This window comes from Acanthaster planci, linkage group LG08, assembly GCF_054643075.1.
Source record: "Acanthaster planci isolate LZ-2023a linkage group LG08, COTS_SCS, whole genome shotgun sequence".
In the NCBI taxonomy this organism is placed as follows: Eukaryota; Metazoa; Echinodermata; class Asteroidea; order Valvatida; family Acanthasteridae; genus Acanthaster; species Acanthaster planci.
This window is the reverse complement of record NC_141784.1, coordinates 1066689-1092647: the sequence shown is the minus strand read 5'-3', so window position 1 is coordinate 1092647 and position 25959 is coordinate 1066689. Positions and strand designations below refer to the sequence as shown.

The 25959-nt window shown below is 39.6% G+C and overlaps 1 protein-coding gene across 6 annotated transcripts in view; it reads right to left on the bottom strand.

Moving 5' to 3' along the window:
• Positions 1–25959, bottom strand: part of LOC110978095 (phosphatidylinositol 4-phosphate 5-kinase type-1 alpha-like) — a 53701-nt gene that overhangs the window by 26193 nt on the left and 1549 nt on the right. For all 6 annotated transcript variants that reach the window (XM_022232793.2, XM_022232791.2, XM_022232794.2 and 3 more), the window contains exons 2-8: positions 20876–20928; positions 20404–20493; positions 14074–14204; positions 12112–12229; positions 2900–3052; positions 1641–1940; positions 600–677 (exon numbers count right to left, since the gene is read on the bottom strand). In XM_022232793.2, coding sequence (XP_022088485.2) covers positions 600–677; positions 1641–1940; positions 2900–3052; positions 12112–12229; positions 14074–14204; positions 20404–20493; positions 20876–20928 — 923 coding nt within the window. The remainder of the gene's footprint in view (positions 1–599; positions 678–1640; positions 1941–2899; positions 3053–12111; positions 12230–14073; positions 14205–20403; positions 20494–20875; positions 20929–25959) is intronic.

The window sequence follows — 25959 nt, the reverse complement described above, 5'->3', positions numbered from 1 at the left end:
TAGATGGGTGACACAGGTTGGAACATACTAAAGATCTGTCTGTGAGGTAGTCTTGTCAGTGATGCCATAAGCCTATTTGAAGCGTGGTAGACACAATCCGCCTCGTGCAGAAGCACCCCCTCATTGGTTGAAAAGAGCCATGTTGGTTGGGAGTGTTCATATTGCTGGTAGCAATGCCACCGTGACGCGTGCATTTAAAAGTAGCTTATGAACCAGCAAAGCGAAGTTCTGACCAAAGGAGCCTCTGTTGCTGGGAAAAAATTGCATCCTCTCTGGGTCCAGCTTGGGGCAGTCAGGAAGGCACCATTTGAAGTGGGTAAAGTTTAGAGTAAACACAAAAGATTTCACCTAAATTAAATAGCGCCCTCCTATTGTGCCCGCCATACCTCAATTAGGCTAATGAGGCCATGTCACCCTGATACCAAGGTCAACCTAGGATCAATGTGACTCTGGTTTTCAGGTGTTGTGATCAATTCATCACAAATATGTTTATCGCAAACCATCAAATCTCAAGACAAGTGTCAAGATTACACCAGGTGTTGAAGTACAAGTTGTTGCAAGCCCTATTTTCACAAAACAATTAACGTGCTGCGCATTACCTTGTCTTTTTCTGCTTGTTCCACATTGTGAATTGCAACCAATAAACTGTAGTCCATAATCTTGAAGCTTTCTAGAACCTACATTTATAAATGAAGAAATTAACATACAAATGAAAGTAAGAGAATTTAAAGTGCTAATTCATGTGCTTCATACATTCAAGAAAAACTTTTGCAACAAATGTTAACTTCTAAATAAAGGTGTGTACTCTATGGGTATGAATCACATGTGATCTTACATGTAAATCCATAATACTTGGGGCCAGTCATACACAGAAGAAGAAATAAGGCCTTTCAAGTTCCCACAATGTGAAAATTTGGGAGTGTTTTTTAAAAAAAAAAAGGGCGCAAGATTGACCCTGACATGTAATTCTTGATTGGAAACCTTGCTGAGACCTCCATAAGATTCTTTGTGCATGTACTTTACTTCCAGGAAGAATGATGCCTGTGTGAAATAACAATGGCTGGGTTCCCCTTCCCACATTCATGCTCAACACATAAAACGTCTGAGCAACAGTTTTGCTTAGTGGCTCAATTGGGGTTGGGAGATACAAGATAAATCACAAATTTCAAATTTCCAGTCTTTTTGCCCTGGCCATCAAAATCAAATACTGTGCCATGCATGTGCATGCATGCATACCTCATAAGTTTCCACTTGAAAAGGCTACTATTGAACAACAAATTTGTGCCAGGAGCAGTAGTATGATTTTATGCTAAATATACCAAATTTATAAAACAAAATACTACAGCCAGGGTATGTTACAGAGTTGGACTGCAAACATGCTGATCATTGGTGGTTATTTTGCTACGATTTTGCCACGATTTGTTTGCCCGTATCAGTGCACCAAATTGAGACTGGACAGAGCAAAAGACAAAAAAGGTACAGTATCTTTTTCTTTTGCAGCAGAAGCTCCCATCGCTTTTTTCTGCATATTCAGTTTCACAAAGTCAGAGAGCACAGTAAAGACTAGATCATGAAACTGATTGGATTCAAGTCCAACCTCTAGGTTCTGTAACATGAAGTTCCAACGGGTAAGCGCTCACCCTACAATCCCTCTGGAGGGTCTTGATCAGGGCATTAAAGGTGGTGGTGTCCAGTAGCAGGCCTTCTGTGTGCTCCTCAATGAAGTCCAGGTCCTTGAACGTAGGCAGCGTCTTCTGCCGCTCGGCCTTGGAGGCCTTGCGCTTGTAGGTGGAACCCTTCAGGTCAAACTTCTCGTGCATGGTCACGCTGGAGGGTACCAGGTTGTTCATGACCACCAGCCGGATATTGCGGCCACCGCTCTGGTAGGTGTAGAGGCCGTAGAACTTAGGCAGCAGCGTTCGTGGATTTTGATTCAGGTTCTACGGTGAACAGGAGGACATAGGTAACACATTTTGTGCATTTCAGGATGTTCCCCCAATTTTTTTTTTTTTTACCGGAGCCTTCTTGTACTTCAGGAAGAACCTGTCTCTGATCCATGTCACAAAGTTCTTAACAAACTCAGTTCTTACTGTATTAAATTTCTGTTTCATTTCCCAAATACAACCATGTGTTTTACAACTTGAAAGATTCTGCAATAGTCAATCTCACATTGGCTGTAGGCCCTGTCGATATCGTATTTTGGCCGATACCAATATATAGGTTTTATATCGAAAATTATAGTAATGTGACGATGCACTTTCGTATTTTGTAATAAAGTTTGTTCCACAGTAGTGATATTTTTGATGTACTTTTCAATATTGATGTTTTTGAAGTTTCAATATTTTTGACATTTCTCCAAAATCCGATATTTTTGATATATCGATATTACCAAATAACCAACATCAGTGATATTGATATAAAACCCACAGATAATATCAATATATCGACAGTGCTTAATTGGCTGACTGGTCTGAATATGAACACTGAGATTTCGAACTTACATGTACCATATAATACACAAGCAAAAAGTCAGCTGCCTTGAGTTGTACAAAATACACCCTGGATGTATGTAAATGAAATCGCTATATCCCAGTGTCACAACCTAGATTCTACCTAGTAACTATAGAAAATTCTCAAAGCAACACAACTCCTTAAGTTGTAACCCTGGACAAACAATGATTATGAACCTTACGCCAACAAATCTCCACTTACAAGTGTCCTGACCAAACCTGACCAGTGACCTAACAAATGTTGGTTCCATACATGTACAAGATCCTAGAGAGCCTCAGCCTCCTCGTGGGGTACCCTTGGATTACACAGGATTTAAACCTTGACCTAACAGTTGTGCCACCATATTTTCTGGGATTCCGATGCAGAATTAACCAGCTGGCCAACTTACCATGTAGTACCCTGGAAGAAGCTTCTGTAGGAAGTCTGCCTCCTTGTGCTGCACCGTCTTGATGATGAACTCGTCATCATCAGTGAGATAAAACACGCTGCCACTGGCCCCTGGGTTGGACAGCTCCCGCAACGGCTGGTCTACTAGGGATATCTAAACAGAAAATTGATTTAGAAAGATTGAACAATAGTGCGAACAATAAGGGTCAGAAAATAAACTCATCTGAACAACTTCTTAATAGATTTTGAGAAGGGATTTTCCAGTCCAAGTCATAGGTGTATACAGTAAGAAGGAAAAACCATAGCAAGATCTCACTGAGGTCTAGCCCTTGAAGTCAAGTGTTCAGCCTCACTGAAGTTGAATGGTACCGGTTGCTAAACTTTGCACCTTTCTGGAAAAGGGAAGGTGCACGTAAGGTCCAAAGCAAACTTTTTCTTCTTGGCAAATGTATAGCGATTTCAGAATCTTTAGGTCATTCAGCGAAGGTAATAGCTACACCTGACTACATGTAATGCACGCCTTAGAATTTTATGTATACATTTACATGCACCTGCAGTTTCCTCTTTTCTCATTTCTCCCTTAGTAACCACGCAACTAACATAGCATGCACTCATTTGTTCACAAATGTATGCAGATTGGCAGATAGTGTACAATATTCATCTTTGGATATATCACACCAATTCTTCAAGCGGGCAAAGAGCAACAATGCCTTTAACTGTTGACCTGCCTTTCTTGCTCTCACCAACGAGGGCGTACTTGTGCACAAAAAGTCCACAGTTTTGGGACCAGTTCATATGTACATGTAAAAGCTAAGATACCATGCAGGACACGGTGCCGATAAGTATCCCCCCCATGTCCAATCCCTATACACACTCTAGACTATTGTTACCTAACACTAGAGGTCTGTAAAGAATTCCTGAGATTCCGATCAAACAATGACCAACAGAAAGGCGGGGGAGGGGGTTCTCTCCGTCCCATATCTTGCATCATATGGAAACTAATGCCTATCCTCTCAAACTAGGTCATGTAGGTACACTGTGTACAGTGTACATGTAAGTCTCTACATGTATATGAGCCTTTATCTGCCTGGCGCAGAAGCACCCCCTAATTGGTTGAATAGAGCCATGTTGGTGGGGTGTCTCATTTTGTTGGTAGAGACGTGACTGTAATGCATGCAGTTTATAGTTGTTAGAGAACCAGCAGACTCTCAGATTCCTCAACAAGAGCTACACGTTCATGTATTCACCGACCCAAAATAATGAATAAATCTACACCTCAAGTCAGTAATGTACATGTACTGGCTATGTGTCACCCAATCCCTTTTCCAAAGCTAACACTAATGTGAAGTTATAAAAGTAATGTGCCATCAAATATTCCCGCTAGTGAAAAAGTCAAACACATTCCAACTGAAGCGAATTTCACTGCAAATGTTTGGTACTGTAGGCAAATTTGCTTTGCCCACAGTATATGCATTTGCCCCGAGGTACATGTACATGTACCGGTACAGGTGTATGAGCAAACCTTTACTTTTAACCCTGTCAATTCATTCAAGTGGCCACGTACTGTACATGTACATGTATAACAATAACATGAAGACCATAATGCTACCAGTGCCTTGTACATGTACATGTACATACATGTACATGTACCTACATGTAAGTGTACAGGCATGGTGCATGTACATGTACTTTGTATGCAATGATGTGCAGGATATTTACGGTAAATTGAAAGAAAAATAAAAAAACAATGTGCAAAATGGCTCTCAGACAATGCCACTGTTCCTGATAAAGACCCATGAACCTGATAAATACAAAGTAACAACTGTGCGTTATGTTCCAACCTGCAAGAAAGTGCATACTGTACATGTACAAACTAGTATTGATCATGTAAGAAACATGGCCAAAAAAGTAAACATGCATACAATTTTTTTTTAAAGTTCAATAACAGAGATGGAAAAAAGGCACAAAGTGGGAGTGGGTGCACTGTGGTTTTATTACATTGTACAATTATTTCAAGGAGATGTAAATTAATTTTTGATTTTTTTTTTTTTTGCCCTGCCCGACATATTTTAACACTGTATGCTCAGTGTATGCCCCTGAAGTCTTGTGAAAAACCACAAGCATACTCGGGTGGGACTTGAACCCACGCCTGCACTAGTAAGCAAGAGGTTGTGGGTTCGAGTCCAACTCGAGTACACTTGTGGTTTTTTTCACAAGCCTTCGGGGGCATACACTGAGCATACGGTGTTAAAATATATGTCAGACAGGGCAAAAAAAAAATCAAAAATTAATTTACATTGTGCAATGTAAGTTTTGGTTTTGATGCTGATATGCATGTATGCAAGAATCATGCACACACAAACAAGTACCACACACATGTACACTGCATACATGTAGCATCCATGCAGATGTATTCCGTTGTACGTGTGCATGATGCTAATGAGTCTACATGGTCTACGCAGAATTGTTGCATGATAGGTATGTCCATCACATTATTTTGTCACCAAGTCCCTTCACAATTCCAGTCTCAATCATACATGTACAGTGTAAGTGGCAATGATAAACGAACGCTAACTGCTCTGATTAGCTAGTGACTTTAACATTAAAAAATGTAAGTGGGTCACAATAGTGTTGACTACACAAAGATACATACGCATGTGACCTTTACTATGTGCAGATTAACACACAAAGAGATTACTCCCGCCGTTCAGAGACATCATAACCAATGAACATGTTCTTTATACATGTACATGTAGTCCATGGTCAGATAAGCTGTAAAAAAAACAGGGTGTGGCCCCACCCCATTTCAATTCACACTCTTTGACTGCAGAGGAAGACATATCCTTGTTACCTGTAGGCCTGCACACCATGTAAACATGTAATTCGTACATGTACCATGTGCATTGGACAGCAATTCCCAACTGCCATCTGGACGTACTACCGTACATGTACCGTACATGTACAGTAGTACCAACTGCCATAAGGGCAGCCTTAACAAGGATGGCAGGAGGAGTTTAGTTCAATGTTTAATTGGAGTGGACTCCCCAGAAGGCTGCAAAATTCCTCAGTGCACACATGCATGCACACATACATGTACATGAATGCTAAGTGATCACGACTCGAAGACACTCTTATCACAGTGCTGCATCTGAAACATGTAAAGACCGCACGCCAAAGGCATTTAAAACCGGCATCCACTTTGCCACTGCCCGTGTAGTTCACCGCACCTCTCGTGGCAGACGCATGTCCAACCGGCTGATTAATTTACTGTAATTGGTGAGCCCCTCTTTGCCAGACACAAAATAAATGGCCGGACGTGCAAAGGGTGCACGCCGCCTGTTTGCACAGAGCAGTGACCTCCAGTCCATAAACGCGCACAGACACATAAAATGTACTTGTACATGTAGGGGAACACACTATGCACCTGTGTGCACATAATGCACGTCTGAAAGACACAATTATGGATGACAAATGGATGTCTCAGAAGATGTTGGTTGTTTCCTGTTTTGGAGCAGCTGTTTTCTGTCTGCTCATACACGAACATGTACATCTGCATGTACATGCTCGGTGGATTTTCCTTCAACCATGGTACCGTAGGTCCCGCTTTGGAAATTTGGTACAGTGGTGAAGATGTAAAGTTTATCCCTATGATAAATTTGTCCCAACAATAACTAATGTTCAACATGTGTAGTCCCCTCGACTACGGTACCAGTAGGCATCATGTGGTACAATACCATGCGGCCAGATTATCCATGTGAGGTATACAGTGTTGCAAACCTATAAATGTACAATGTACATGTAATATATTGTAATGTCTCATACATGTGCAGTACCTGAAGTGTACAAAATACTTTAATTGTACATTTTCTGATGACTTTCACCCAGTATTCCTTAATCCTCGAATTTTAAAATGGAGTTTTGCACACCCTTGCAGGTTAGGGCCTATGCATACATGTACATGTACCTTTGAAAAATACTTTTTTTGTACAGGCTACTGTAGCACCCCCCAAAAAAAATCAAACTCGTCTTCTGCATAAAAGTGTTATAAATGAAGAACCAAGCGTAAAATTGAATAAACCAAACCTGGCTGAGAGTACAGTACATACATGTGTACACGTACATTATGTACATTTGTTCACAGGAAAGCTACACATACATGTGTACATGTACCTGTAATCGAAACATCATCTGTGGGATGATCTTGTCCCATGGTGACAATTGTGGAAGCTGAAATGAAGCTCATTTGAATATTTTATAAAATCTTGAGCTTTCTCCTAAAGTCACAGGTACATGTACATGCATAATTATGAAAGCTCATTTTCAGCACATGTGATATTCTATTTCATTTATTTAGTTTCTTTTTTTTTTCAAATCCACATGTATGTGACCCATTTCATGTAATGTACACTATACCGGGTACATCATTGGTACAAAAACCTTAGAACCAGCTTTTATTTGAAAAAATAAATAGATAAAATTTGCTTTGTATCTTGGTATGTATTTCAATAAGCCTTGCCTTTCAGGCCTGAGAATTAAAATAGAAGTTCTCTCAAACTGATTTTGCTTTCTTCTGACCTTTAAATTCACTTGTTTACCGTTGATACGAGTACACATGCACCTGTAAATCTGCCGTCTAGCATACATGTACAAAACATATTTGACAATACATGTATGTAACATGTATGAGCAGATAACCTGTAAATGATCTTAGTGACAGTATCATCCATGTACATTTATGTACCGGTACACGTAAAGGAAATTTCAAGACCACACACAATACAAGAACATGTGTACCGGCAGAATATGTCAGGATATCACTGCACAGTAAATGGCCTTAATTGTTTGAGAGTCTGTCTCCAACCACAAGCCACAGTCGTATTGGGAATATTTTCATTCCAATTCTTTTGACATACCGGTACATGTAGAATATTTTCAACACACCCACAAACGGCACAATATGACCAGACTGACAGCCTGAAATTTGTGCACGTCACTGCTGCTTTTTGATTACGTACATGTACCAGTATACACTATGAACATGTACAACGTACAATTGTACGATTTCAATCGTTAGTTACGGGTTTCTGGCAGTAAGCATGAAATGAAATATTGGTCATGATACTGAAGACGAACATGGAAGGTTTATTTTTTCAAAGAAACAGTAACCACTGAAAAAGGGTTGCATTACTGCATAATTGTTAAATTTGAGAGAAACACCAGCAACCATATATGTTCATAAACTGACAAACGCACAAATCATTAGCAAAATAAATTTACAAGACTACATTCCTATGAATCTGAAATATTAACAAGAGACAAAATATTTCAGTCGAATTCACGGAATAGTATTACTTTGTAATTAATAATTGCACACTCTGTGTGAAGTCAGGCATGACAGATTAGATCTGTCTGAAGCAGTGAAGCATATAATGCAGTACATCTGTAGAGACCTGTACCTGTACATGTAGGGAAATACAAACGTGTACATGTACCGACGACGTATACTGACCAGTATACATGTGCATGTATAATGTAAAGTAAACCGTGTGACTCTGTTCCTTGCATTATTAATTTTAATGGAGGTAAAGAGGGCCAAGTGCTTTTCATGGAATGTGGTACAGCGTACAAGCACACAATGGTTACGTTGGATAATGGTAACACATTCCATGTATTATACGAAAGTACACACATGTGTACATGTACATGTAGTAACTACTACCGGTACATACATGTACACGTACGCACCTGTACCGGTACATTGTACATGTGAAGTCGTCACTGTACATGTCAGCCATTGTTTTTCTGATTGCGCCCAGATACCGTAGGTAAAATGGATCATGTCACGTCAAACCACCAGGAGGATTCATTCCAGACGGCAGTTTTACAATTCTCTTTGTACATGTTGTAAAAGGGGAGGGAATCTTTTAGAACGTCATTTCAGGCTATTAAGGCCTTTCTGCACACTGGTCTTTTCTCTGTGCAATGCTGGGATGAATACTACAGCAGGTTGCCAAGCTTTTCCATGCGTGTACAATGTACATGTATTCCATTCACGCTAGTTTCAGCTTGTACCAAGGGATGGCTGTGAGTTGTCATTTTCTACATTAGATAGAGCCCCCAGCATCAACCCTGGTTTCCACACTACATGTATTGGACTACTGCCAACATGGTGTGGGGCTGCCAAAACCACAGAAATCCCAAATGGAGAATTTGGATAGCGTAAAAGAGCCTCAGCAATTGTGAGGACGAAACTGACCGCCAAGGTGGCAGCAACGGGCACATCAAGAAAACGAACTCAGGGTGTCAGTTTCCATGTACTGTGCAGATATGCCACTTCCATTTGAGTACTTACCGGAGTATCTTGACCTTCAATTTAGGTTTAAGAACACCGCATATACGTGTACTTTTAGCAGGGATGCCCCAATTTTGCCAAACAACCAAACAGGCCATCCATTTGTATTGTTTTGCAGTTACACAGTACTGCTCAAACAGTTCTACTCTTCTCACCACTGCTCCATCAGTTTTTAAAGTTTCAATGCAATGCAACTTTTAAATACCTCCTTTGTGTCCTGTTTGACCCAGTTTTCAATATTTGCAATGACATTTTCAGGTCATTTTCTTTTCACATACAGTGTATTGTACACGTACCTCTCTGATTTTCATTGACAAGAAAATGCAAATTTGCATGTTCATTAACGAAAGTGTCACGCCATCTGAGGCAGAAAGCTCAGTCTTACAGCTAAATCTCCCCCAATTTTGGATATTTTACTTTAATGACCTGTAAACAGTGGTAATTCATTCTTGTTTCCATTCATAAGAGTGGGCCAATGAGCAGTTTTCCCAGAAACATTTTCAAGGAGCAAACTTTGTGTTAATAATTTTAACAGAATAGCTCTCAAAATAGACTTTTTCGCTAATATATTCATAATTATGCACACATGCACACAAATGGCCTTGGTGGCAAGAAGTGTGAGCTGGCCATTGAAACGATACAGGGGTGCGACTTCGATGATCGTTTCTCTCAGGTTTTCTGGGCTTTGTTCGTTTCTTTTCTACAGAAAATCCCATTCAATTGTTCTGCTATTAGTTCCTTATCTAAGCCGGGTTTTTAGTGCTCTGCAAAGAGACTTTATATTTCCTGATTTTTTCCTGTGCGCACGAGATCGCCGTTTCTTAGTATTGCCCCCTTCAATTATAAACTTACATGAAAAATAAATTACATCGTTCGTGTTCTTGGAGCCAAACTGTGCATTTGTAAACACGTACTGATGTTCAATGTACATGTACATACTGCAGGTACATACAGTAGCTTACCACTGAACCTGGTCATACACGTAGCTTGGAGTAATACCGAAAGAAATGGTATCCAGTTGTTGTGTTTGGGGTTGTGCGACAAGCACGAAAGGACAAAGTGCAGATCCCAAAGAGGAAGTGATCTGGTCCTTAAGATTTCCCAAGTTCAGAAAGCAGAGAATCAAATGGGTACAATAAGTAAAATGCACATCATGGACACTTTAATTGCTTTTTTCTTCTTGTGTGTGACACCATCGCATACATCAGGTTGCAACAATGTAAGTCCTCGACTTCGGTGTTGGAGCTTTTCCATTCCGTCGGTTCGGCGACACTCTAGAAGCTACATCAAATTGAAAAACCAACCCACGGTAGACTCCAGCAGCGTATTTGCCTTGTAAGACTACACCTAAGTGAGCCATCTCCTCCAGAGAGAGATGAAGCGCAGGTCTGGACAACAATCCTGAAGGTATTCACTTGACTACCTACTCAGTTTGTTTCTCTGTACTCAGAAGGGATTGCCGGGGCAAGCGACTCAACATATTTAATCTGACAGGTTGGTGCATGGGGTTTTCCGTCAAAGAAAAACATGAATCATCACGCACTGCAACAAGTCCCAGTCTGTTCTCCTGCATCAAACAATACCGGAACCTCTCAACATACTGAGTGACTAGATAGGGATGACATTCAAGTTTAACGAGTGTCTCTTCCTCAGCTAGGAAAACCTTTTTTCCTGAACAACCGGTACAACACAAAATGCTAAAGTCAACAGAATGGCTTCTGTTCTATGAAGTTTAATTTTCCGCAGAACTTTAGCAAACACCATCATTAATTTCTTCAAAAAATGTGTTGCAAAGGGGTACGCATGCAGGCATCTCTTCATGTATACTCTGAATGGGAAACCAAAAAAATTCCACTGGATAAAAATATTCTGCCTTTTTCAAAAAAGAAACATGGAAGAAAGAAAGAGACAGAGGCAATTCGCTCTGTGTGTAAATAATCTCATAACGGTAACTTTATGACACATGAACTGGTCCACACATGCTTCACAGGACAAGGCCAAGCAAACGATATATTACTCTATTTATTTCAAAGTGAACAACCACAAAACTTGTTTTTAAGTGTAAAAAAAAAGTCCTCGTTCATCATTCACAAATCATCATGAAGAGCAGAGGTGGGCAAAAAGCCAACATCAGTTGGGTATGACACATCACTGTCGCAGGAGCTTCTGAACTAAAGCAAGAGCAATTTCAATGGCTAGGGCATTAAACGCACCCTCTTGTTAGCAGCTTTCTTGAATCATCCCAAATCCATTACTACACAGGAATCCAATGCTCCTATCTTTCAGAGGACACACTGTGCCGTGTACAGTGACAGAGGCGGAACTCTTCATGCACATGTGTACCTTCAACAATCCAGCCAAACCCTCCTAAACCTCCAGATGGAGAGGCGAGAATTTTTGAAAAAAAGTAGGGCTCTTTGTTAATTAATAAAGATTTCATCTGCATCTTGAAGGAATACAAAACGCATGACCACAAGTCTCATGCTATCCGATTACAGCAAAATATTACCCATACTGCTTTATAATATTTTACCGATGTATTTCATTATCCCTAACACAAATCATCAAGTCCTGTACCAGTTACGAAAGGCACAAACTCACTATTCCATAGCCCACATGTTCAATGTCTGTTGCACTAATACAGAAAAGTAGTTCTGCTTGATTTAATGGGTACATATTTTGGATCAGTTTCCACAACATCTGTGCACTAACTTTTTTAGGGAATTCTTTCTCCGTTCAAAATGCAGATGGAAATCAAACAAATTACACCAACATCTCAAAATACACACTCCGTCTGTAGTCTGCCCCCTTCCCCCAAATCTAGGGGTGACAAGATGGGGGCCAAACGACGGCTGACTCACCAGGAAATCGTCCGGCTGGATCCCAAACAATTCTCGGAAGTAACGGAAGGCGATTGGCGCGTAGGTCTTGAACCTGAAATCAGGGTAGGAGTGAGCAGGTGTGATGTTGCTGCCTTCGCTGTGAAAAAAAGCAGACACCGAAGGGAAACAAACTTAAGTTTTTACACGTGATGAATTCCACAGAAATTATTTTATTCTTCCTTAAAATACGGGTCATGCTCATTCAAATTCCAAAAGTAAAAATAACATGTAAGTAAATGTATGCAGTATGCACGTGAACAAAATGACAATCGTCTTTTTACAATTTAAAAGAGATACATGTATGGCACAATATTTGGAAATATAATAGTAGTTTTACCAATTCTGACATGCACAAGACATGCACACATCAGGATTCGGCAATTTTTTGTTCGAGAGTTGATTTCTGTTAAATGCCGAAGTTCTTTCTGAAGGAATAAGTGACAACAAGTCCTAGTAAGTGAGACTCAAAATTGAATGACCCCTATAATGCAAGGGCAGTCTTTTTTTTTTTGGGTGCAACTAAAGCTGCCCTTGAACAGTCTGACAACCCCAAAGGTTCATTACGAACATTTTTTTCCATCAGTCTTGCTGACTCCTTAGTAAAAAGTAGCCCCAACACACAGAGAATGGACCATATATTTGTGTGTGGGCAATAAGCCTTTTGCTAGTTACATCTGAATAAAATCTCATACACTGAGTTCTTCACATTCAAATAACAATTTGAAACCTCCACACCAAAGACATATTTGTATAGCAAATATACATTGCTATACCTCGTGATTTGGGGCAACTTTTACTTGGTTAAATAAGAGTCACCTTGGTTGGATAAGAAGGGCACTAAGGGCACTAAGGAGGGCACTAAGGAACCAGTCCATTCCAGAGATGCTGGTCGTTATGCACGAGTTACCGGTATAGCAACAGTGTATTTAGTTTGGGGAATTCAACCTGTTATGTTTATGTGCAATCAAATAACTCAGTGTACCAGATTTTATTCAAATTTAACTCGCAAAAGGCTAAATAACAGGTAGCATGGTGGTGAATATCCCCTTGAAGTAAAAATAGCATACATGTACGGTATATGTATAACAGAGTACCAAATTCAAAATTCAAAGAAAAACAAAAAAAATATGTGAAAGCGCATTCTACGTGTACTGCCAACAGAGCCCGAAAGTAAAAGGTCATTCAGCGAGATTCCAGAACAATCGCATGACTTAACTATGAGGATTTTACGTGAGATTGTCCTGTCACTTTCTATAATTTTTGGAAGAGTGATTTCTGATACCACCCCAAGGAACACTCACGTTGGAATTTCATCTGCGTGCTTTTCATGAAATATTATTGAAAAAGTCACCTGGAGATGGGTAAAAAAACAAATCTCAATAATGACCTTTCTTTTCTGGAATTACCATTCCCAGGTCTCCTTGTTCATGCACATTTATTTTCCCTTTATGACCTCACAGATATATATGAGAACAAGCATGTGTAGCATTGGGAAGAATAACCTGCCGAGGGTTGATAATTTCTGTTTCAGGTCAGGCAATTTTTCAGTTTCTATAAATTAAAACGCTAATAAATATTTTGCAAAGGCATTTTTTCAGAGTTTTTTTAAGAAGTGAATGAACAAAAATAATCACAAATTTTAAATCTTAGCACATTATTTTTCCTATCCAAATGACCCAGAAACACACAATCGGGGGTCAACTTTGAGGCTCTATTGTATGTTATCTTAACGAAAAGATCAATCTACAACCTTCAGTTATTAACTTGGAAACGGTTTCAGCCTCCCTTGCAGCCTGGTTTCAATTTTGAAATTTCCCCATAAAAACATTCCAACACATTCATTTCTTGGTTATGGGTGTCCAGTCCCACAATTTGGCACCGGCTCTTGACATCATTCGGGTATCAGTTTACAGGTAATAACTGGAAGAGGTTTTTTTTCACCTGGGGAAAAATACGCTCTCTACCACGGCAAAGTCTTGCAGCAGAACATCTCTCTCAGGCTTGGCCGATAGACTACCCACGGAATGCCCAATGCCAAGCTGAATTGCTGCCATCAACGCAGAGGAGCTTGTCTGCAAGAAACAAAGGTGTATGAAATGACAGAAGGCAGTTATTAAAGATAAACACACGTGTGGTGTTCCAAACACCATTACTGAGGTGACATTCCACTTGTACAAATATTGGGTGGGTTTTTAAAAAGTCTGTGTGTCGTGAATTATATATGTGTAATTTTCTATATTGAATGGAAAAAAATCACGTGACTCCCCCTTTTGGCTACTCTCTATAAAAAGTGCATTTTTAAGATTTCAAAGTTTGTATGTATTCCCTGACACAGGGGGGTGCATCGCAGTGCTGTCAACAGGTCGACACTGTTACTTTGGAGGATTTCTGTTTAAATTGTGGGCCCGAAATCTCCTCGCCGAAAATGTTTATGAGAAAAATTTAACTCACAGGCCTACTACTGTCAGAAACTGAAACTGCCACAAATTAACACAGGACAAATTCTACAATGGGAAAATATCCCAAATTCGGACCAATTTTAGTGCAGAAACAATTGTACATGAAGGTAGCAGCCTTGGATGGCATTATACGTACTGTACATAAACATGATGTTCAAGTACATTTACTCATAAACACATTACATGCAAGATCAAAAAGTGACAAAAGGCCCTTGAAATGGCACAGTAACAACTGAAAGTGGGTTACATGGGAATTCAAAAACTCTGTAGGACCCTTTAAACTTGAGGCATGAGTACATTAGAGAAGTCACAATATCCTACATGTATTGGCCAAGAAGGTATTCAAGGATTACCGAAATACAACTTGCAAGCAAGCATGTTACCACTGCAGCGATGTCTTCCAATTCTGATCAATTTACACGACTCCATAAAGGAACGTACATGTACATGCATAAATACTTTATATGTACTAGAGTCCAATCATTCCATTTGTCATACACAAATCGACGATACTTTGATTTCCTCAGGCATGTCAACATATTTTGTTTTGACACCAACCATTCAGTCAACAGAGCAGACATTTTGTTAATGAATAACCGTCGAGACCACAGCTTTAATTTAACGGTAAAATACTGCCCAGTTCCAACAGCCCTGGACGCCAAGTCTAATTAAACCAGAATTATCCTTGATCCAAGATTCCTCAAAAAAACAAAAAAACAAAACCATGAAGCAACCTAGAGTACGGAAATGTTCTGTTCTTGGACGAGACTTGGCTAAAAGGATTCAGAAAAAAAAGCAGCCAGAATTAGAAACCACACAAACTACAAATGACCATGTAATCTTCATATCAGTGCAAACGTGTATATGGACAGTACATGTACCGGTGCATTCCTCATGTGCACATGTACAGTACATGTACCGGTGCATTCCTCATGTGCACATGTACAGTAGATGTACATGTAATTGTGCATTTACCATGTCTATATGTACAGGATATTTAAGAACGACGTAGGATGTTTATAAGTCAGCCAAAGCTCTCACAAAAAGCACACTTTTGAGCAGTTTTGTACTTCTTTGCAATATGGCCAACACTGTCAGTGTTCTGGAAAAATGCAATATTATTTTGAGAAAATTATAATTAATGATTTCTAAATGCCCGAACTGTACATCTGTTTTCCCACATTTTTGTTAGCCAACTTAGCACATACATGTATGGCTTCATTGTCATGGGATTGCTGACAAATTGCCTACTTTTCCGTAATTATTGCATACTAATTACTGTTAAATATTGCATACTAATTACTGGTACATCATGCACCTTCTGTGAAATTTTGTGTGCATGCTTGACCCTGGACAAACTAACCAGCTGCTGGTACATGTATAGTGTACAGTGCATGCTTCGTGTAGTTCATTAAAAGCACCCACAGGCCATACAAACCTCCCTCTGTGTACATGTACAGCTCAGATGGTACAATGTACCACATAATGCATCCAAAAATGCAAGTAATGGTATATACTATATGTCAGTTGTTTTTCACAAATTTCAAAGCTGCCATAACATACAACATACATGTACCAGGTCCGAAAGCAGGTAATACGCATGTGTAGTACAAAATCCAACATGCTGCTATCTGGTAATTCCCCTATCACTGATTTCTGGGAAATATTTTTGGTTTCCGAGACAATTTCAGGAGTAAATAATACCAGAATACTAGTACATGTATCTTATTCCCCTCAGAGGGGAGGGGTCTGAGGTGGTAAGGGAGGGATACATGTACCTGTCTCATTACCTAACCCTTCCTTGCAAGCAAAAGTAATATCAATCAATACAAGGTGGAAAACGCCATCATCCACAAGACCAGCTTGATTCAGGTTTCCTGGTCACCTTTGGACATTTTTGACGGGCCGAGTTTGGAGCAGGGGACAGATCAATAACCTGCCAACAGAAGCGCAATGATTCGACAAACATTTCAAGCATTAAAGATTGTCGGTTCGCGGTGGGCCGGGATCATTTTCTCTGGATGCGGACTGGGATGAGGTCAGCCTCAGCTTCACTGAGCTGCCCAATGTGGCATGCAGGTATGCTACGGCAAAGGGTGCAGCTTGGCATGGGCAACAACCCTGGACCAATTCAGCCCATACTCTTTAACCCCAAAAATGTTAAACTCCAGGAAAACCAAAATCCCCCTCCCAGACACTCCAAGTCTTCTTGCAAAAACTGGCACGATTGCAAGCGTCTGTTTACAATGTCAAATGCACAAACACGTGTACACGGTACATTCTCCATCTTCAAGTTGACTGAATGAGCCGCAAAAGACAAAGACAATGCCCCTACGAGTACAGACAGTCTTTGCTGTGTCCCACCTCCATGATTAATGCTACGGCACTCGCCTGCACCTGCACTCTACCGCACATTCGATTGAGTCGGCGATGCGTGTTACAGAACCTGCACAAACATGTTGATGCACAACCCTAGCCAAGACAGTCGACAACAAATACTTCTAACTGGGGAAGAGGGGTAGGGAGAGGATTAAATGCCTGTGTGGGGTACATCGCCACGTAATTTCCTAAGTGTGCACGCAGCTCTTGATTCACATTTCTAGGTGTTCTGGTTCATTTTTCATGACAGATGGATTGCCTGCAGTGGCTCTCTGCTCTGACAGGATCACACTATTTACAGCATGGGAGAAATTGTAAATTCACACAGAAAAAGTACAGTACAAGACCATGGCATGCATACATACATATACTGAAACATGTTTGGGTATACATTGTACCCATACATGGGTAATTCCAGAAATTAGGCGTCCATTTTTTTTCGTGTCCCTGTTACATCTAACATATGATTTTGTAAATTCAGAACACATTTTCTAATTTCCATGAGTGGTGAATTAATGCAAATTACCTGCCAAACAAATAGCAATAGTTTGAAATCAATTCTGGTGATATTTCCATGTCAAATAACAAAGGTCAGATGTAACAGGGACACAAAAATGTCACACTTTAGGACCCCTAATTTTTGGAATTACCCACATGCACCTGTCACTGTTTATACATGTACATACACGTACATGTGTATGTACACAGCCCCCCTACCGTGTGTTGCTGATGTGCATTGGGATTCATAAAGCACTTCTTGTACCAGTAATGGCAGACAATCAGACAGATAACCAAAAAAAAGAATGCACACATACATGTATGTACGTTTAAGTGTTCCTGGACATTTAATTAAATTTGGGCTGTGCTTAACAATTGATTTTTTGCGTAATCTTGGCCGATTCCACTGATGGCACCATGGGAATGGACAGCGAGTAAATGGGAGTTCCGTCAGCTGTGGCATGGTACATATACATGTACATTACATGTGTGTAAACTGTATAGGTCCACTCCTCTTTCTATCAACTTCTTGCTAGTTTTGCATAGTAAAGGGGACCAGTCGTTTTGTTTGCAATGTTTCCCCTATTACAAATTTCTGCAGGGGTTTTACCAACCAAAAACATTTCTGTGAGCATTTTTTCAAGCACTCTGTAATCTGAATGAAATGTCCACACAGAGCACTTTACCTTCTTAGAAAGTTGTTCTTTTCTTTCGCAGTCAAAATAGCCACAACAAAATCTGCAGATACATGTTAATGCACCTGTCAGTTTGACAATGCAGTGTACATGTAAATTTGCAATATTTTATTGACTTCTTTCAAAACAGAAATCGCTCTCCGGTCTCAATCCAGTTATAAGCTCCATACTGATACTCGAGGAACAGGCTGTGGAAGGCTGAAAAATGCTAAACCATTAGTGAAACACTGCTGACACGATGGTAACATACAACTACATGCTTTGTTTTGTGCCATTAAGTATAAACCAGTACCTGGACCTCCGAAGTAGACATGTATCAAATATTTCCCTCATTTTCACGAACACGTAAGGGTGCATGTACAATAGGGAGTGGTTAACAGTCTGTGGTGAACGCTTTTGATAAACTGTGAAAAACAATGGCTGACCATCTTCATTTTCTTTCGTGCTCTTTTTTGGGGAGTTGTCAAAGGAAGGGTACACTGTACGTTTGTACACATTTATAAAAATGATTTTATTTTAAATGGTGGGCCTGAGATTATAATTTGGAACCGTACTTTACTTTTCAAAACTTGTTTCTTTTGTTACTGACAAGGTAATAACCTGGAAAAGCTTCGAAGTTCACATAAAAATAAACTATCAAGTTGTTTATCTTTGATATGTGTTCGGAGTTCAAGTGGATCCAATCACAAACACTGCACAAAGGAACAGGTAACTCCATAAGTTCCAAAAAATAAAACTGAATACAAATGAGAACGGGGGCTTCCTTGTACGTGCATTCAACATCTGTGATTAAGAAATGAAATGCCAGGGACAGTCTCTTTGATTTTCATGAACTACATGTAAGTCAGCTTGCCTGCTTGTGTATACATGTACATGTACGTGTAACCAGCAGATGGCTTCCAACTTGCCCGCCATTCTGCTTATTTACCATACATGGTTTACTCACACAGTTGTCTGTTGGACTTCTGGAATGCACACCAATATACTGGTGTACATACACCTTATTTGTCACAGGTGAACAATGTTAAACCTTTAAACTAAGCGCTTGGTTCGGTTACCGGTATGTTCAACGTTTCTGAAGAAAGCGGTGCAGACCCCACAAAAAGCCTGGAGGGTTTCAAGGAACATGTGAGGTCTAGGTGTACCAATATGTGTGGAGATGGCCAATAATGTACATGTTGGCTGCGTGTCTCATTTGTTGGCAATGCTGACATCAACCAAAGTTTAAATGAAATGGGATTGCTACTGTCCGGTCATAACCAAGCAGACAATCACTAAATGTAAAATAAAAAGACCAATCTGGTGTGCCCGTTTGCCTTCACTTCTTTCATCAAGGATTAATGGGCAAAGACATCAGGAGCTCCATAACCGGTATCTTCACAAAATGGTACGGGCAAGACACCTCATCAGAGACATCAATGACGAACGTACCCCCCACAAATATAAATGAGCACTGCACACGTAGAGCATGTCGCCTAGTGACAGCCCTCAAGTCAGACTGGCAACATCACTCCATTCAGCAGGATCAAAATGTTGGCAGAGAAGCACCTCCATGAACATGTACGCACATGTCATCCATGCACGATCGTGCTATGCGGCTGCAGCCAAAGAAAATTACTTTCCTCATAGAGCCTCGGGCTTTTCTGTTTCCATGGTTATGCTGCACTATCATGGCATGTAGATACACACATAATACTCTACCTAATCGCAGAGTACTTAAAGTGATTCTTTCAAAGTACCAGTGCTTTAAAGTCTACAATAACCTGGAACGAGCAATGCATTTTTATACTAAGAACTGCGCACATGTGGATTAGCATCACTTCAACAACTGTGAACCAGAACATGAATACTGAAAAATCTTCTTTTTTTTTCTTTTTGGTTAGAGTTAATGGTGAAAAGTTCCACTTGACATTTTGGTTTAAATTGACTACGTGTAAATGTGCCAGGATCTAACTGTATCCAATTAAATGCTCTTAGTACATGCACCATCAGAAAAGATAGCAGGAATCCAGTGAACATGCTGTCCATACAGGTCGTACAGAATAACGATGAGCAGGTCTTGCCTTACCAAACCCTTCAAAATTCTCAAAAAGCATTAAATCTCCAACCACCCATTTGATCCCCCCCAAAAAAAATATTCAAGAGAAAAGTGTCTTTTGTTCGTCAGTCAGTCACAAGAAAATTCACCCACAAATTGCTCACAGATGCTCTATGGCTGTCTGCAATCAACCTCAACCTACCTTTTTGTACGTTGTTTCACCAAGGGTGTCCACTCGTCTGTGGCCGATTTTCTTCTGTCTAGGAGTTGTGGGCCCCTCTCCCGGGGGACTCTGTGATCAAGAAAGCAGAAATTGACAAAATCATCAAGGAGTAAATGCTGTCCTTTTTTTCTTCATGATTTGTGATTTCCTTAGTAGGTTGAGAAGTGTTTTTAGGCAACATACTTCAATAAAAAAGACACAAGAAGGTGTTCATAGTGGTTCTTGTTTTGCTGAAAATGTTGCACAAATACACTGTAACTTTCATTCAAATCTTGTTCATCAACACTGCAAAGAGCCTCTATTTTCATGCATGAAGCCAGCAAGAATGCTTCATGCCCAAGGGGGTGATTGCCAACTGCCCGTAAGCACCACAGATTGACAATATTTGTCATCTTTTGGTATTTCAAGGGGAAAAAAGTTGACAGAACACAACTGGAAATCTGATACTTACGCTACCATCCATGGTTCCCCCTTTGCTTTTGTATTTCGATGAACCTGTTTTAACTGGAAACCAAAAAAAAACAACGGATGAAAAGGTTTGAAGGCAAAAGGGCAGAGCATACAGTGACAAGTAACAAGCGCTCAAGAACAAATATACTGCAGGGTACCTGAACATTTTCTTCTTTCCTCGCACTGCCAACGACTGGAATACACAGGGTCATCGATGATGCTGTGTACAGCCCTTTTCTAAACACTTTTATGGTTGCTCATAAACCCAAATCCATCTGCATCTTTTACTTAGGATTTTAGATTGATTTTCTTTTTACATTTCTGTGACTGTTTATTCTACTTTACTTATCAATTTAAATATCAATGATTCCCTTTGTGATGTGTTTTTACCTGTTGTTGGTTTACACGTTCTACTATTTCGTTTTACAAATTAGCATTTTTACCTTTTGTTTTTAAGGTTTTCATGTTTTTTTCATCATTTTCATCATTTGAACCACTTTTGTGTAACTCTTGTTTTCATGATTTCTTGTCTGTACGTGTACATGTAGTTTCATTTTTATTTGGGAGTGAATTTCACATTGAACACGGTTGCCTTTAAACAATTAAATTAATTAAGTAAATAAATGTTAGGGCATAGTGATTATCAGATTATACGGGTGGAGGTTGGGGTATAATGTTTATCAGGTACATGTATGTTAAAGCGTAGCTGTGATCACTTTGTTTTAATATCTACCTTCAAAATGCACCTTTGTGTCTCATGTAACCGTCATGTCCACTCTCTTTTCCCTACAATGTATTTCAAAGGGCACTTTACCTCCTTTTGGTTTTTATGCCAATGAGTATTTCCATATTTATGAGCAAAACTGGGATGTCATCCCAGGAGGAAATTCCTCAGTTACATTGGTTTGTGTATTAAGTCCTGCATTCATGTATTTACAGATTCTGCCAAAGTACTTTCTCTTCTTTGTTGACTCCTTCCTGTTTATGTGCAGAGAAATGAGCAAGAATCAATCCTTTTCTCTGAAATGTTTCCAGTAAGTAAATTTGGGGTTTACAATTTCAACAGAAAAACCTATGCACATACATACACGTCTTCCCTTGATGACATCGCAGCAACAGTACCTTCAGTTGTCCAGGAAGGCACGGATAATTTTAAGTGGTTCAAAAAGTGCATTTTTCAATGCGTTTTACCAAGTAAATGTAGGACTGTCAAAGAGTTTTCATACATTGAAGAGTGCGACATTGCAGAAACACCTCTCCACTATCCTGCATGTCCTACGTCCAGGGTCCAATTTCACGGTTTTACAAACTTTAATCAGTGCAGAATTTTCCACTCTCAGAACTGGCCTAGAAAGAAGTCAGCAGCCCAGCAAAGCGTACAGCACACTCACCAGTAACATTTGCCAGCAGTAAAATAAACAAAAAGGGCAATTATTGAAAGCTCATTCAATGTTTCTCTTCAAGCAGCTTGGGAAATTTGTTGTCAAGGTAAAATGTTTAGCCAACAGTTTTAAGCAATCATTAGAGAAATTCAGTCCTAGCCTCCTAGGTTGATTCTGTAAATGTTATGCAGTGTACAGGTACATGTATATCTACATACATGTACTGTACATGTACATGGACCTACTCTTCAATGCAAAAATTATAAGGCCCCTCCCTTAAAGCTTTATCTCATTTACAGATCCATGTACATGTACACTGTAACCCTGAACATGTACATGTACATGTATGTCTGTAATGCACATTCAGCAAGCACATGTATATCACTGACTGCAATTGTCAAGGTTTGATGTCAGTACAAAGACCCCTGATGTACTGAGCGAGCGTCACACCTACATGTACACCAGAGACATGGACCTGTCTGTAGCATACATGTGTGCAGTACACATGAAGAGGCCTACATATACAAGCACACAATACATGTACATGTACAGTGTCACGTCATGTGCACAGACAAGATTGTAGGGCACATTTCTGCATAATGTTGCACTTCACATGAATGCATGTATCTATCCATTCATGTACGTGTACATTTAACCTGTAACTGCACCACTGGTGATGGCCTTTTCATGTTTGCAAATGTATATGTACTGCACTTTGAATAATTCCATGTGGTTACAGCATTACCATGTTCTTTTTTTAATTTCTCTTGTATATGTCCGGTATGTACATGTATAAGTAGTTATCAATATTCAAATGATTTTACAGTATACAGTACAACATGGCTCACAAACAAAAGGATTTAGGCACTGCACATAACATTTCAAGTGATTCAATCTTATCCAATTGGTGTGTAAATCTGTATCAAAATTAAAGGGTTGAGGAATTCAGGTTTGACTTGTTTGTGTGTACATGTACATACATGTGCGCGTACCTGGTACCAGTACGAATACTGAATTGTCTGAGAATATATGACAATTAAAGAATCCTGGGTGAATTTTTTAATGCACTCTTTGTGCAACTTTACATGTACATGTATACTCTTCTTCAATGAATGAAAATTATTAAAAAATTTTCTTGTACACTTATTTAGTTCATAGGGAAGCCAATAACGGTGCTGCTCAGTTTATGCTTTTTTCTATTCAAATTGAGAAATTTCCTCAATTTGCTCATAAAAAGCATTAAGCCTAGTTTCCATGAGGTCATTTGTAACAATGACAGTCCGCAAGACGTGAAGACGCAGACACGAACAGAAGAGATGGTGCATGACATCATTCCACCCAAAAACTGAAACAAAATGGTGTCCCAAACTCCATGATTTTTTGCAGAAAACACCCTTTTAGATTGACTGCACCACCTCATAACGCCAAACTCCGGTTTTATGCATTTTACTGATGGTCAACTACATGTATTTAGTTCATCATAAGGGTGTAATATCTAAGCATTGAGAAGAAAATGGGCAAAATTCGTGGAACTAAGCGTGACGGACATTGATGCACGCCAGTCATGCCAGCATGCGTGTTTATATGGGGCTACCATAGCTACTCGACGCAGACCTTCAGCAAAGTTAAACTTGGCTAAACTTTGCTAATCATTCGCGGGCTCATTTGCATTTGTCTGCATTGTCAGCAACACCATTTGGCACGTTTCCGTGCATATGTACATGTATGTCCATGTTGAAGTCTGCATTGTGATTGCATTGCTCTCTGCGTTTCTTACATGTACGTCGATATGGAAATCAGGCTTTACAAAGAAAGGGTTGCTCATTGGCTTACTGTCATGTACAGTAATCACCAAAGAAAAAGACATTTCTAACAGCAAAATACCACTATATAAAAACTGCAGTTTTTTGGACACAAATAATGCAACATTGAGGATTTCTTTGGATGACATCACAGACTTGATCATGAATATGGATACTCACACTGGCATTTATGCTAAAGAGGCACAGATACTTGTGCCTTTTAAAATAGTGAGACAAAAACATGTACAAGGTTAACTGGAACACAAAAGGTGCATTTTCAAAGGTTGTAGTAAAAAAATGCATTCACGGACCCTTTAAGAACCTTCATGTGATCTTGGTACATATCTGACTAAAAATGACATTCATCCAGTTTCCTTTTTTCTTCTTCACGTTTTATCACACAAAACCTTAAATAAAGTTTCCAAGTAACCTGACCACAGAGAAAACATATCTTACGGTGATGAGCTCAGCTGCTGACAGAAATGAACTAAAAATCCCTTTCCTTAAAATACCCTTACTAATGATACATGTAATTCTGCAAAAACTGGCAATGTACGTGTAATTTGTGTGGTTTGCTGGGTTAGGGTTGGGTCAGACTTACATGTACAACAGGCTAGCCAAATTTGAGTCAACTCTAAACTGTACAAAGGGTCTCAACACAGTTTGCCTTTTAGACCTGGTCCAAACATGTACATGTATTTCAATGCATGGAGATATATCCAACCTGCTTGTAGTAGATCTCATCATAGTACGTGTACACGTACATGTACATGATTGTGTACACGTGTACATGAACTCTGCACAATAACAAATGTACAGTACATGTACATGCATGTTAGTTGTGTACATGTTCATTGAATATACATGTAAAATCTCACAGCAATGAAGCAATTGTCCAAGATTTGGGGGGGAGATCTAAATAAAAGTGTAAACCGCACTCTTTACCAGATAAACAGAACACACAAATATGATCTCCCTGATCAAGAGACAGAAGTGTTCACGGCACATTTTGCTTTAATATATAATGCTATAATGTACATGTATAAATTTGTACAAGCGCTTACATTTACAATGTGCATGTGCATGTACATGTCCATACAATGTATGCAATGTACACGATACACTATACATGTACATGTTAAGGGCAGAGTTATTCACTTATGAACCCACACACTGTATACCCCTTCCTTCCAAACAAGCTATACACTACTATGTCAACAGGATCTCCACATGGTACAAATGCACAATATGCACATGTAACACATGCATGTACATATCTGCAATGCACGCAGGTAACTTGTACATGTATCCGTGTGCATGCACCAGTACCATGTGTACATGTGCACTTAACTCAAAGCAATACACAACAATATGAGGTGGACTTTGATACCACAGAGATATACGGCAACACTGGTGGTACATGTATTTGTGACACTGGAAATTGTATAGTTAATGATGACGTGACATCCAGTCTGGGCTATTGCTCTGATCAGATCTTCAATGTGAAAAAATCTGACACATACAATTAGCACTGCATTTAAGAGCAACATTTTCTCTTTGAGTATACTGATGAATTATGCAGTGTTTCAATGGACAATCTTGATGGCCCCCATTTATGGTGGAAAGCACTGTGCTGAGTTTGTGAATCATATGCATGTACATCATGTTCGCCCTTCCATTTCTTTGTTCATCTTTATAACTGATTTGTAAGCACCTAGTCAGGTTCCTTACATAGTGTGTTTCATGATTTGTTTTCAAAAACCATACCCTCCAGAGCGATCCCTGTTCGCCACTTCCAAGGTTGTATTGTGTATTTGGGTCATGATCCCTGGCTATGTGGTGTTTCAGGTTTTATGGCTTCCGAGTACCAACCCCCCCCCAAAGATACTGACAAATGAGAA